Here is a 14061-nt window from a genome sequence, read left to right as displayed (position 1 = left end):
AGGAGAAAGGTCTGGTCATAAATTGTCGATCCTCTCGCGTCGCTTTTACCCCGAAATCCGTTCAATTTCAAATCGACCGTGTAAATAAAGCAAAGGAAGCGCAATGGACAAGCTCTCTGGCTGCAAAGTAGACGGTCGCGTCTCTGCGGAGTCCGAGTTAAGCAAAGAGAGACGACGATGGGGAGAACGTTTTTCTTTTTACCCCTCTCGGCTCGCTATTGGATATTCTGAATTACGATGGCAATCTTTTTCATTGCCGTGAAAGCTCGGGACACGTCGCATTTGCAATTCGATACGCCGCGATGCTTGCGCGAGTATTAACTCGCGCTGTTCTATGAACACAAGCCGATGTTTCCAAGTCTCCACTCGACTTTCGAGGAAAAAAACATTGTAACACGCACGGTGGCCGAAACGTAACTCGTCTCTGCGTATCCAGGACCGATAATATTATTTGTTTCGTCGTTATCGGTAACACACCGGCTAGAAATAGAAAATAACAAACGAATGGTACACCTCGTCGTTTATTCGCGACGAAAATAGGACAGATGGAATTTTTGATCATTTTATCGCTCGGAGAGTGAATATTTTAACGGGGAGCTATCAACGTGCTCGATGAAAGTACAATTCCTTTTTCGAATTCGTTTTTTCCAATTGAAAATTCATTCCGTTTGGGGTAATTCCGGTTTTGTTTTTCGTTTCTTTTTCTTTTTTTTTCCTTGGTTCTCTCTCTTCCCTTCCCTCGATCGAAATATATATTTCGATAACACGGTTCCTTTCGGTTAGCGAATTTCTGCAATTCCCCCACCGAGATAAATTCTCCTTAAGAATTCCCGTGAAAGATACTCGCCGATAAGAAATTTAATCCATCCCCTCTGATTCGTTGTTCGCTCTCAAAACTGAAAGCTTTTACCGAAATGGTATTTTCGAAATCGACGAGACACAGCTGGAAATATATTACCCAACGAGCGGCGGTAGAGCAGTTTTTCTAAATTTGCTGTTTCATTTGGCTAAGTACTACTTACCCGACGCGTGACACGGCGCTTCAATTACCAGATATCGTTTAATTAAATTAGTCGAAAAATTCGGTACTCGGTTCGCGTTACGAGGGAAAGGAACGAGCGGGAAGGAGCTCGCTGAAAATGTTCAGCTTCGTGAAATATTTCCGCGAAACAACTTTCGATGAAAATTAAATTGCGTCCCGTAATGCGTCGCGCGAGATTAGATACGGTTATCTAATAATAACTGTATATATGACATAAGCGATAAAAATAACGCACAATAATACGTGTATATTTTTATATATATTCATACATATATATATATATATATATATAAATGTAACTCGTTCGGTTCCTACGTATCCGCGAAATTTGCACGCTCCGATAAGAGTGAAATCAAAATTTAAAAAATTTCACAATACCGACCCACGAAGAAACTTCGTCTCCAATGCGCGAGGGATTCGATTTTTTCGATTAATTTCCGTATTCTTTCCCCGATGGCCCGTATATCGTTACAATTATCTGATAACTCGTGTAATTTTTGCTCCGCGTATTAAAATCCCACCGGCACTAGTATCGGTGGATTCCTTGCGATTCAATTTCGTTACCAACACAAATACGAGATTAATTATAATTATCCGACGATCTGGTAATTATGGTCGTGGTTATTATCGAAGATTCGAAATAACAATCTAATACAACGAAAATTATCGAATAATTGCAACCGGGTGGGGGTGTACAGTAGCGCGCGAAAATTTCGTCTCGGCCGGGGAACGTGATTGATGTCCGAGTGTATCTCGCGATGCGCTTCTGCATTCGGAACTGCACAGAACTGCATCGGTGCCCTCGCGTGCTTCGTTAATCACGCACGTTGACGGTTGAATCTTGGCAAAAAGAAACGAGAGAGAGACAGAGAGATAGAAATAAAGATAGAGAGAGAAGAGAGAGAGAGAGAGAGAGAGAGAGAGAGAGAGAGAGAGAGAGAGAGAGAGAGAGAGAGAGAGAAGGAAAGAAAACGAGGCAAGAGAGGAGGCACGAAAGACTCGAATGCGATTCGTTGGTTGTACGCGGAGAATTGCGCGAGAGGACTGTACGCTTCTGGGTTTATCGAATTCGTTTTTCTCTCGCTTTCTGTAGGATAGCAAACACTTCTTTTAATCAAATAATGCGAGTGACTCGGAGTATGATTAAAAAATTGCGCGTCGTACAGTCGGTGCGGAAAGTTTTTTGGGAAATTTTGCAAACGGGTCGCGTCGTCGATAAATTCTTGCGTTGGTAATGTTTTAAATTTCAGTATGATTTTATGCGACGTTGCACGTAGTTCCACGATACGATTCGACGAGAACATCGATCGTGAATCGACGAGCGTTTTTTTTTTATAATTAGCCCGTACGGTGTTCTCGATTTGTCGCGAGATAAAAGAGAAATCTGTTCTTATCGTTGGTTAGGATTCGTTTCGATGGGACGTCCCCGAATAAAAATAACTCGTGTCCGCGAACGGATCTGTATCGGCTCGGTATGTGATACAAAATTTGTACGAAGCGTGTACCGAGTATCCATTCAAACGACGGTTCGCGAGAGATCAAGGTCGAGTTTGAATTATTATCAATTTTACACGAAACCGAGGCTTAATTTCCATCCGAGGAGACCTCGTATCGTACGTGGCGCGCGTTAGTTTCGAAACATCCGTAGAAAATTTATCACGTCGTGTTTGCAGGTTCCACGTTGACTCGAATCTAAACAGGTTGCGTTATCGTCTTCCATTCAGCCTCCCGAACGAGCTCAAGGCTCGTCGGTGAGATTTTTTGACACATTAGAAACGAGACACCGTGTATAGAAAATATTCGTGCTCGAAATATCGAATACGTTCGAGAAGTTCGTACCTATCGTACATACGTATCTTGAAGTAGCTTCTTTTTCTTTTTTAAATATAATCTGTTAGTTCGATACCGATACGCTGTGTATAGTTAGTCGAAAAAATGAGTTCGAAGAAAGTTATCTCACTGCCTGTTCTAAAACTAATGAACAATTGTTTTTTTTGTCTATTTGTGACAACAATTCGAGACTCTATTAGACCAGAGTCGAAACAACGATTAAATTAATGGAAATATTTCGATTTTCCACCGTAGAGAAGTATCAAATCGATTTCACTGAGATAGAATTACGGTTTGAATTTTTGTCTCTCTGTTTGCGATGCCGAACGAACATTGTTAATCGACTATCTTTCTAAACGTCGTACGATTAATGGGGAGTATTATTCTAATGTTTTACATCGCTCGAATCGAGCAGTCCTTGAAAAAAATGGGGTTTGTAAAAAGGGATCATTTTTCACCAGGAGAATGCAGTTCTTCGTGGAAGCGTTGCAACTGGGGTGAGAATCGCGAACTCGAAGCTCGACTTGCTTACTCGTACCTCTTGGTCTCCGAAGTTGAGTACCTAAAACTTTCATTTGTTTCCAGAATTGAAAAGATGTCTCGATGATCGACGATTCTCGATAAACGATGAACCGATAGCTACGGTAAATAATTATTTCGAATACATTCGAGGAAGAAGATTTCCAAGATGGTGCAAAAACATCGCTGGATAAAGTGCATCGGAATTGAGGTTACGTTGAAATGTAAAAACGATTCGAAACACGAAATTTATGGGTTTCTACTCGAACATTCTTACGTTTACACAAACCGGGTTGGAATTTGCAGCTCGACCGAGCAGGAGAAGATTCTTTGTTGAAAAAATGGGAGAAAAAGTTGCTGCGACATTTTTTACTCCGGGCACCATTTTCGAGAAATTCGACTTTAAAGTTGGTTCATCTTTGTGAACAATTCACTTGTCGTCTACTCTTCCATCGTGTTTGTCTCCGTTCGAGATAGCGTTTACAAACATTGTTTATTGTGTACTTAAATCCGTACCGAGTGTTTCTGCTGATAATTAATTTTTTATTACTTATTACTACTACCTACTGCAATGTTACAATACATAACGCTATTAAAGTATCGTTGAAAATGTCCTCCTCGTTACCGCGTACCTAAGTTTACTCGATTAACAATATCTAAAGAGAATAAAACTGATTTCTCGAATTCCTCCATAATCTTTCGCTTCGTATATTACATACAATATTATAAACATCGTACAATTCGATGTCGATTCTCTCGAAAACGGAACTTCGGTTAAAAAAATATTACACCAAAATTGTTTTCTTATTTTTCACCTAGAATCACTCCCGGTTGTACCACGAATTACGGTCCACCCTGTACATTCTCATGCTAAATTTTGTTGTTAAACTTGTCGAATAAAAATCTCCCTTTCTAGACACACGAACATCGAGAAAATTGTTACCCTTTAAAAAATCGAACAGATTGTTTTCTACGAGATACCAGACCGTTTAACCGCGTTAAAATTTATTCTCGTTGCTCGAGTAACCCGTAAAATATTCGAATGTTAAATTGTTCGAGCAACGGGTCCGGTTTCTGCGTGTTTACCAGGAAACAAAGGTGTTGCTAGTAAACGCTGTTTAAAGGGGCACAGTGTTACAAATGAGTCCCGCCGGCATGGGATATGAGTCACCTAACGACTTGTTTCGCTTGACGAACGTCCATAAAACCGAACCGACGGCTCGCAAATAAGCATGCTCTCGACACCAGCCTTAAGAGTGCTTCAACTCTTTCGCTGACAACGGACGTTCCCGTATTTTCGTTCGCTCGTTTTCATGTAAAAATAACGGCCGATAACTGTTCACCGGTGCACCACCAAGGAGTAAATGCTTGCTCGGCAATCGCGTGCAGCCTTAATCGTTCGCGAATGTTTAAATAAATGGAAATTGGAAAACCGCGTCCGTGTAAGATCTAAGCGAGGTGAACTCGAAACGAGTCGATTTCTACGCGATAAAAACGACTCCGATTCGTTGACGCGGACAAATGAAGATAATGAGAAATATTTACAGAGACGTTCTTCGTGAAATTTGTTTTGATCGAACGACGTTGAATAGATTCTCTCGCTACGCGTGGAACGAAATTTTGTATATTTTTGGCAATTGGTGGATCGTTTGAAATTCCAAGTTCGAGGAGAATCCACGTAGGTTTGAATAATATTTCGACGTTGATACGGTCGGGATGCACGTTATCGTAAAACGGTGTCAAACATTGCGATATATGCTACTGTCTCCACGGTTGTTGACTGTGTCTCACCCTGTTTTTCGTTCGCTGCTACTTCGTTTACCGTGCTCTCGCTGTCTTGCACTTGTCCGTAGTGTGTACAAATTTTCAGCGAGCCAGAGAGACAGCAGAGATGAAACTTCAACCGTATCGTGACATCAAACGGTGTCAAACGTTCATCGAACTTTGTCAGGCGTTCGTGAAACTTTGTCAAATGTTCGTCAAACTGACGAACGATTCTGAAACTTTGTCAGATGTTCGTGAAACTTTGTCAAATATTCGTCAAACTTTGTCAAACGATCGTCGAACTTTGTCAGACATTCGTGAAACTTTCTTAAATGTTCGTCTTAAATTTTGACAAATACTGATAAAGCTTTGTCAGAAGTTCGTGAAACTTCACTAGACCTTCGGGAAACTTTGTCAGACGTTTGTGAAACTTTCTCAAATGTTCGTCAAACTTTGACAAACGATCGTGAAACTTTGTCAGAAGTTCGTCGAACTTTGACAAACGATCGTGAAACTTTGTCAGAAGTTCGTCGAACTTTGACAAACGATCGTGAAACCTTGTCAGAAGTTCGTGAAACTTTACTAGACGTTCGGGAAACTTGGACAAACGATCGTGAAACTTTGTCAAACATTCGTAAAACTTTGTCAAATGTTCGTCAAACTTTGACAAATGATCGTGAAACTTTGTCAGAAGTTCGTGAAACTTTACTAGACGTCCGAGAAACTTTGCCAGACGTTCGTGAAACTTTGTCAGAAGTTCGTGAAACTTTGGCAAACGATCGTGAAACTCTGTCAGAAGTTCGTGAAACTTTACTAGACGTTCGAGAAACTTTGACAAACGATCGTGAAACTTTGTCAGAAGTCGTGAAACTTTACTAGACCTTCGTGAAACTTTGTCAAATGTTTGTGAAACTTTGTCAAATGTTCGTCAAACTTTGACAAACGATCGTGGAACTTTACTAGCCATTCGTGAAACTTTGCCAGACGTTCGTGAAACTTTGACAAACGATCGTGAAACTTTGCCAAACGTTCGTGAAACTTTCTCAAATGTTCGTGAAACTTCGTCAAACGTTCGTGAAACGTTCGAAAACGTACGTCGAACGAACTTGGAACGTTGCGAAACGGAATGAAACGTTCACCGAATCGTTCTCGTACACGATGCATGTTAGGAAACTGTACGATCGATGGTGGTCGTCTTTCGGTTAATCGAACGAAGTTGTTGGTTTCGTTGCAGTTATTGGGCGGTGCTTGCTTCAGCCACGGCCCGTACACGTTTTACAAAGCGGTGAGGGTGGGAAACGGTCGCGTTCTGCGTCTGGGCAGCTTCTTCCTGACGAAACTCTGGAGCGATGCCGACCTCGTCAGCATCGGGGAGCTTCAGCTGCTGTGGATGGACAGCCGGGGGCCGAATCAACCTCTGGCATCTTTACGGCTGTACTTCTTGCCGGAGAACACCCCGGACGGACGAAGGGACACGCACGGAGAGGTGAGCGAGAGTCCTTTTAACTTTTATCTTCCTCATCTTACCGCTCCTTCGCGGAGGGATTATTAGGTTGCCGCGCACGAGACGTCATTGCTTTTTCAATCAGGACTTCAAAGGCACGCAACTTTTCTTAGAACTATGCGCGTTTGATTGAAATACTTCCCCGCACGATTTTTCCCATACTTCGACTCCGATGTATCGATCGCGAACCGATGAGGCTTTTTTCAATTTCGGGATACTGAAAATTTTACGACTTTCGGATTTTGTTTTTTTTTTTTTTTTTTTTTTTTCTTTTAGAGACGACCCTCCCGCGCGTCGATTTTGCACGTGTGTGGTGCCGTGTTTCGATAAACTATAGGAATTCTTTTATACAGAGATCGGGGATTTTTGGACCGAGTTAAAATTAAGGCGTGCGTGTAGTTCTCGGTACTAAAAATTGAACGCTTTGAAATGTTTTTTGGAAAGAAAACTATTGATTGTATTTATTTCATATTTTGTACGAATATTGGGACATGGTTTGACAAAACACAGGAATTTTTTCATGTAAAAACAATATGTTTTTTGGCTAAATGAATTTTGAAGTCGCGTATGTAGTTCTCAAATTTAAAAATTGAATGTATTTGGGATTTTTTTATACAGAAAACTATCGTGCATGTAAATATTAATTTTGTACGAATATTGAGTCATGATTTGACAAATCGCAGGAATTTTTTCATGTAGAAACAATATGTTTTTACATTAAGTAAATTTTAAATCGCGCATGTAGTTCTCAAATTTAAAAATTGAACGTATCTGGAATTTTTTTATAAAGAAAGCTATCGAGCGTATTAATTAAAAATTTTGTACGAATATTGACAAACCACAGGAATGTTTTCATGTAGAAACAATATGTTTTTACATTAAGTTAATTTTAAATCGCGCATGTAGTTCTCAAATTTAAAAATTGAACGTATCTGGAATTTTTTTATAAAGAAAGCTATCGAGCGTATTAATTAAAAATTTTGTACGAATATTGAAAAACCACAGGAATTTTTTCATATAGAAACAATATATTTTTTGACTAAATGAATTTTAAGTCACGTACGTAGTTCTCAAATTTAAAAATAGACCGTATTTGGGATTTTTTATAAAGAAAACTATCGAACATGTAAATATTAAATTTTGTACAAATATTGAGTCATGTTTTGACAAATCACAGGAATTTTTTCATGTACGAATACTATGTTTTTCGACTAAATGAATTTTAAATCGCATATATAGTTCTCAAATTTAAAAATAGAACGTATTTGGGATTTTTTATAAAGAAAACTATCGAGCATGTAAATATTAAATTTTGTACAAATATTGAGTCATGTTTCGACAAATCACAGGAATTTTTTCATGTAAAAACAATATGTTTTTTGACTGAATGAATTTTAAGTCACGTATGTATAATAGTTCTCAAATTTAAAAATAGAACGTATTTGGGATTTTTTATAAAGAAAACTATCGAGTATGTAAATTTCAAATTTTGTACAAACATTTAGACATGTTTCTAGAATAGAAATAATTTCAAACATAACCTCATATTCCCCACAACCCGTGAAGAAAAATTCGTCTTCGTCATCTGCCACAAGAATTCCTTTCAAACGCCCTTTAACGACTTTGCAAATTTTCTCCAATATCGATCGTAACTCCAATATCCAATTGTACTCGAAAACGTTCGAAATCTCGAGAAAGCCACGAGGAAGGAAAAACGAAAGAATAATTATAACTAGACCTTAAAGAGGCAAGACACGTGTCGTAGGTCTCCGCTTTCCCTATGCGTCACCCTCTGATTCATCGTAGTTTGGTCCGAAAGAACCGTGAGATCGTTGGTCTCGCTTTTGAGTTATTATTTGGTAGAGAAACGATCCACACAGAAGTGGAGAACTTAACGTTTGCTACGTTCGTAGCGGACACGATCGTGTACGTTCCTGGATGCGCGAGATAGAAGGCAACGTTTTCGAGCAATGAATCAAAGGGATTGCTTCATTGTTCTTATTGTGAAAATAATGCAGGAGAAGTAATCTCGCTTTATGGCGAGACCGGGACATAAATAGTTGCGCTAGAAAATAGAGAGTAATATTTACAGTAATAAATCAGTCCAAGGATTGCTTCATTGTTTTTATTGTGAAAGTAATGTTGTCCCGGGCCGGACACGGGCATGATTTGTTTGTGACTGAAGAACCGTTCTGGTAACGTTTCGAATAATGAAAATCAGGTGGATTGCTTAAGCTGTTCTCTCTCACTCTCTCTCTCTCTTGTACACTCTCTTAACAGCCACGAGTTTCTACTCGATTCACGGCGTACAGATCTGACGAATCCTCCCGTCGGTAACTTCACATTTAAATTAATTGTTCCAGATAAGATAACGTGTAATCGTTTTCCTCTTACGTTATAATTATACACCGCGGTATCGTATCGATTGACCGTATAAACACGGTAAACTCGATTCTCGTACAGCTAGGGTACAAAATCTAACGATATCGGGCGATATTGCGAAACGAATAAAAATGTCGAAATCGTGCGAGATAATTGTAACGGTAAACAATGACACACGGTGAAACCGATTCCCCCCCCCCCCCCCCCCCCCCTGCCCGTGTGTTTCGTAATCGGTTCGCTCGTTGATTTTCAAACTAGACCGACCCGGTCTATGATTCAGCCGTCTCCTCCTCGTCCATCGAACGAAATTATTATTTTATCGCGGGAGTCATTTCCGCGAAGTCATCGTAATCGTTGGGCACCGAAGAAACGATGATATCGCAGAACAGTCGCGATTGCTCTGTAATCAGAGTGATTTAAAAGATGCTCGAGCGGTTACGAATGTCGTAATGCTTGAATTTTTCTGAACCCCGTCGGCTGGTCACAGCGAAACGACGCAACCTTGATCTGATTTGTTATTCAGTCACGTTGCACGAGACAATTTTATACTCTACACCGGATGTACGGTAAACTCTGCGGAGATCTCGGACCACCTGAGACATTATAACGTTAGAGACGGATCGGTTCTCTCGTGCGAATTTATTCCGAACGGATTTATTTGCGTTACACCGTGCCATGGTTTTCGTACGAAATTCATCGAAAATTTTGTTTCAGCGTACGTCGCGCCGCGAGTGCTTCGCGCGAACCTCGTCGATCGACTTTATCTTAAAAGAATTTACGATAGCAATGACAATTAATAATAATAATCGGTAATGATGATTAGTAGTTTCGATGATAATGGAGAATAATTATACTGACGGTTGTAGTAATAACTATAATTTATAATAATGAATAATGACTATAATTGATAGTAATAATGATGACGAGTGACTATAATTAATAATAATAACGATGAATAATAATTATAATGAATAATAATAATAATGAATAATAATTATAATCAATGATAATGATGATGAATAATTATATTCAATAATGATTAATCGTGAATAAAAATTATAATTAATCATAATAATGAATATTAGTTGTAATGAATAATAATAATAATGATGAATATTAGTTATAATTAATAATAATAATAATGGATAACAATTGTAACTAATAATAATGATGAATAATAATTATAATTAATAATAATGATGAATAATAATTATAATTCGTAATAATGATGGATAATAATTATAATTCGTAATAATGATGAATAATAATTATAATTTCTAATAATGATAGATAATAATTATAATGAATAATAATTATGAATAAAAATTATAATTAATAATAATAATGAATATTAGTTGTAATGAATAATTAATAATAATTATAATTAATAATAATAATGAATAGTACCGAGAATAATAATAATAAAGAATTATAAAGAACGATGATAATATCAATAATAATAATTCTAATAATAATAATAATAATAATTAATAAAAATCAATAATAATTAATAATAACAATAACAATGAATAATAATCAATAATAATTAATAATAATAATATTAATCAATAATAATAATTATAATACTAATAACAATAAAAAAGGATTATCATTTTGTTATTTCCGTAGCGAGTTCTAAAAACCACTGCTTCATAAGTTCATGGAAAATGCGAGCGGTCGAAATTAACATAATAAATCGCGCATTATCCGCTCTTAGAATCATCTATGCGATAAATTCACCGCTCGGGCGAACCTCGTGAATAAATCACGGTAAGATGTTTCGATTCGTCGTCTATTATTCGAAAGAAAATGTCGCCCGATAAAGTTTCGCTCGAATGAAGTCTTGGCCGAGCGTTGACCGAAAATACGTCCGTGCCCGAATGTAGTAGCGGACAGGGAATTGTAATTCAGAGCGATAATCGGGCGCGAATACGCGAACGCGTCGTTTCGCTACGAGGAAACGTTCTTTCGATGGTCGCAAACCGGTTTTACATTCTGTTTTTTCCACTCTCCCCGGGCGTTTCATCGACGAAAATTTCGCGCCGCGACTTCTCGTCCGTTTCGTTCCGTGGTCGCGTTACTCGAATCGAAAATGTTTCTTTTTTTTCTTTCTTTTCTACGATGACTACCGCCCGGTTTCAAAATTACGAGACCGCTTACGGGTCACTTGACCACCGATCGGCTAAGATTCGAAACGTGACGTGCATCCCGCTTCCATTAGCGAAGCATTTCCCTCTTTTGTCCGCGATTCACCGCATTCGACTGTACACGTTGTTTGCGCAACGAGATTTTCATTTTGGGCGGTCAACTAGCAGCGCTCTGACCTCTCGATTTGAAGACGTTTCTTCGAAAAAAAAAGAAACAAACGAACGTTAGGCCTTGCAAATCAATTTTTCTGATACTTATACATCATACGTATATAATGTATATTAATTTGTCACGAAATGTGAGCGAAAGAGCGATACTCAACGTGCAAATGAGGACTTGTCAAATGTCCTTGCATTGTCAAATCGCAAAGGAAATGTTCGAAGTGACCATCGATTTTAATAACATTTGGCAGGCTCGTAGGTTTATGTATACAACAATCGTATTCGTGATTATAGCCGCAGATGGCCGGCCAATTATGAAAAGAATGAGTGTAAAGTTTGGAAAAATTGCTTGGTTAAATATACTCGAGTATCTTCGTTAATTGTAACTTTGGCATAGCGACAAACGAAGGAGATTGGAATATTTGGACACGAAAGGTTCGTGGTGTAATGTACAATTATGTTTTCGTCGTTTCAACGACAAATTTTTACCTCTGCTACGTCACAGTTATTATTGGTGAGGATGTTGTACGATTATATTAAGTTATTTGGAAAATCATTTCGGTTCTTTTTTTTTTTGGGTGAAAATGAAACACGATTTTTCCAGAGCTTATAAACATTTTATTCAATTATATATTCTCCATATTGGAAAACTAAACGACTTTCCCAACAAACCAATGTATAATATATCATAAAAAAAATACATATATACAAATATTCGTGAATATTACAAAAAATATAAAAATATTAAATATTCGAGCGTGCGTCACCGTTACGAGCTTCGCGACTGGACACGTTGCTCGGAAACTTATTCGTGAAGTATTACTCGCGTTAAATCGCAATTAAATTTATTACACGCTGAAAACGTATCTACGTTTCTGAGCCCGCGTTTCAAAAAATTAGCACAGAAGCTAGCAAATCCCTTCCGGTGTATTTAATGCGTCACCGTAAAGGGAAAAAAGAATTTGAATCGCGTCGAGAAAAAGGAAAAGTATCTTTTCGTAGACTTTGTCGCAGAAAATGCTTACGATTCCAACGAAACTTTCGAATTTCTCGCAGTTTCACGATGGTTGGTTCCCGTTTCAATGTTTCTTCGTCGAGTATTTCTAAATAGATTTCGTTCGACGTATTGTAATTGGTTCTAGAAACCGGTGCAACGTTTGCTGTAAACTCCCGAGCGAAAATAAATGATAATACCACGCGGATAATGAATCATCGGATAATGATTACTCGTGTGGCATTGGAGTTGTATCAGGGGCAAATTACAGCGACGAGAAACAAGAAATCTGCGCGCAAGATACGAAGCCGCGAGCGACGAAAGAAGCAACGGATCGGTTTTAATAAAGTTTTCGGGGTTGCGAGAGCGAACGACGTTAATGGTATCGATCCAATTAAATTCTCAAATGACAATCGAACCGATAGGTGGGAGAGATTTTTCTTTTCCCTCGATCGTGTGACATCGATCGCTCCAATGTTCGTTAATGCTAATCTCCGTATATCCACGTGTGTCGAGCGATCATCCACACGGTTTGTCAACACGGTGCAACAAACGAGGTCCCCGGTGCGTTGATCGAAGTCTCATTTATCGAGGTGGCTCGATAACTAGAAACGTGTCAGATATACCATTCAACTATGCTCCATCGTCACGAATATAAGTATCAGACATTGGTTATCTACACGAGCGGTTCCCCATTGGACAATCCCATCTCTGGCAAAAGCACAGTTGAACCAGAATTAATCCCGTCTTATAATAACGCGATTACCGTGGCCCACGATACTGTTCGAGGCACATTCGTGTACTTGGAATCAAATTCACCTTGTATTATGCTAACGACATGCTAATGGCTCCTTCTTTAACGACCGCTTCCTTTTGTGAGTCCGCTTTTGATTCCACGAGTCTCGCCGAGACGGTCGTGGCTACCCATCTGGCGATATTAATTACGGGATAGTGTGTCTGTCGCGCGATTTCACGGTTAACGTCGAATGTGAAAGTACCGAAAACCGAAACACGCGCGAACGAAAAATCAAACGGGGTATAAATTATAAATTAGTCGCGAGAAGAAAGTAACGAGCAACGTTACGTCTTTCGATATGCGAACACCGCTGTATATTCGAGGATTTTTAATGCCGGGAATTATGGGTAACGATTTTTAAGCGACTTTTTCGACTGATCGATTCTTTTTGGAACGGTAGATCGGTTTGTTGGGATGTCTCGCGTCGGGAAATTTTTGCGACGAATTGAATCTTTCGAGGCGAAATTGGATCGCTTTGAAATACAAATAGAGAATTTTCTTTTTTTCTAAGAAAATTTGAAAAATAATATGGATTGGAAATGGTGATTTTGAGTCGATTGTTTTAAAAAACGATTTTGAATAAATGAATTTTCCAACTTTCGATTCACGTTTATTCGAGAAATCGATTTTTTCAAAGCAAAATCGGATCGCTTTAAAATACAAATACACAATTTTCTTTTTTTTTTTTATAAGAAAATCTGATCGTACGAATAGACAATATAAATTAAAAATGGCAATTTTGAATCGATTATTTTAAAAAACTATTTCGTTTGCGCAAGTAGAGCGATTTTTTCTATAGGATTTGTTAGTGAATAAATTTTCCAACTTTCGATTCACGTCTATTCGAGAAATCGATTTTTTCAAAGCAAAATCGGATCGTTATAAAATACAAATATCAAATTTTTTTTTCTAAGAAAATCT

General features: G+C 38.3%; 1 protein-coding gene across 6 annotated transcripts in view; it reads left to right on the top strand.

Moving 5' to 3' along the window:
- Positions 1 to 14061, top strand: part of LOC143145108 (uncharacterized) — a 295651-nt gene that overhangs the window by 81201 nt on the left and 200389 nt on the right. For 2 of the 6 annotated variants that reach the window (XM_076308176.1, XM_076308136.1), the window contains exons 2-3: positions 3458 to 3602; positions 6390 to 6641. In XM_076308176.1, coding sequence (XP_076164291.1) covers positions 3561 to 3602; positions 6390 to 6641 — 294 coding nt within the window. In that variant the 5' untranslated portion in view covers positions 3458 to 3560. Of the gene's footprint in view, positions 1 to 3457; positions 3603 to 6371; positions 6642 to 14061 lie in introns of all 6 variants that reach the window. The other 4 variants (XM_076308161.1, XM_076308169.1, XM_076308145.1 and 1 more) reach the window with 2 other exon arrangements.

Source organism: Ptiloglossa arizonensis, chromosome 1 (assembly GCF_051014685.1).
Source record: "Ptiloglossa arizonensis isolate GNS036 chromosome 1, iyPtiAriz1_principal, whole genome shotgun sequence".
Classification (NCBI taxonomy): domain Eukaryota; kingdom Metazoa; phylum Arthropoda; class Insecta; order Hymenoptera; family Colletidae; genus Ptiloglossa; species Ptiloglossa arizonensis.
Note: the sequence above shows the minus strand (reverse complement) of the source record. Positions and strands in the feature narration are given on the sequence as shown.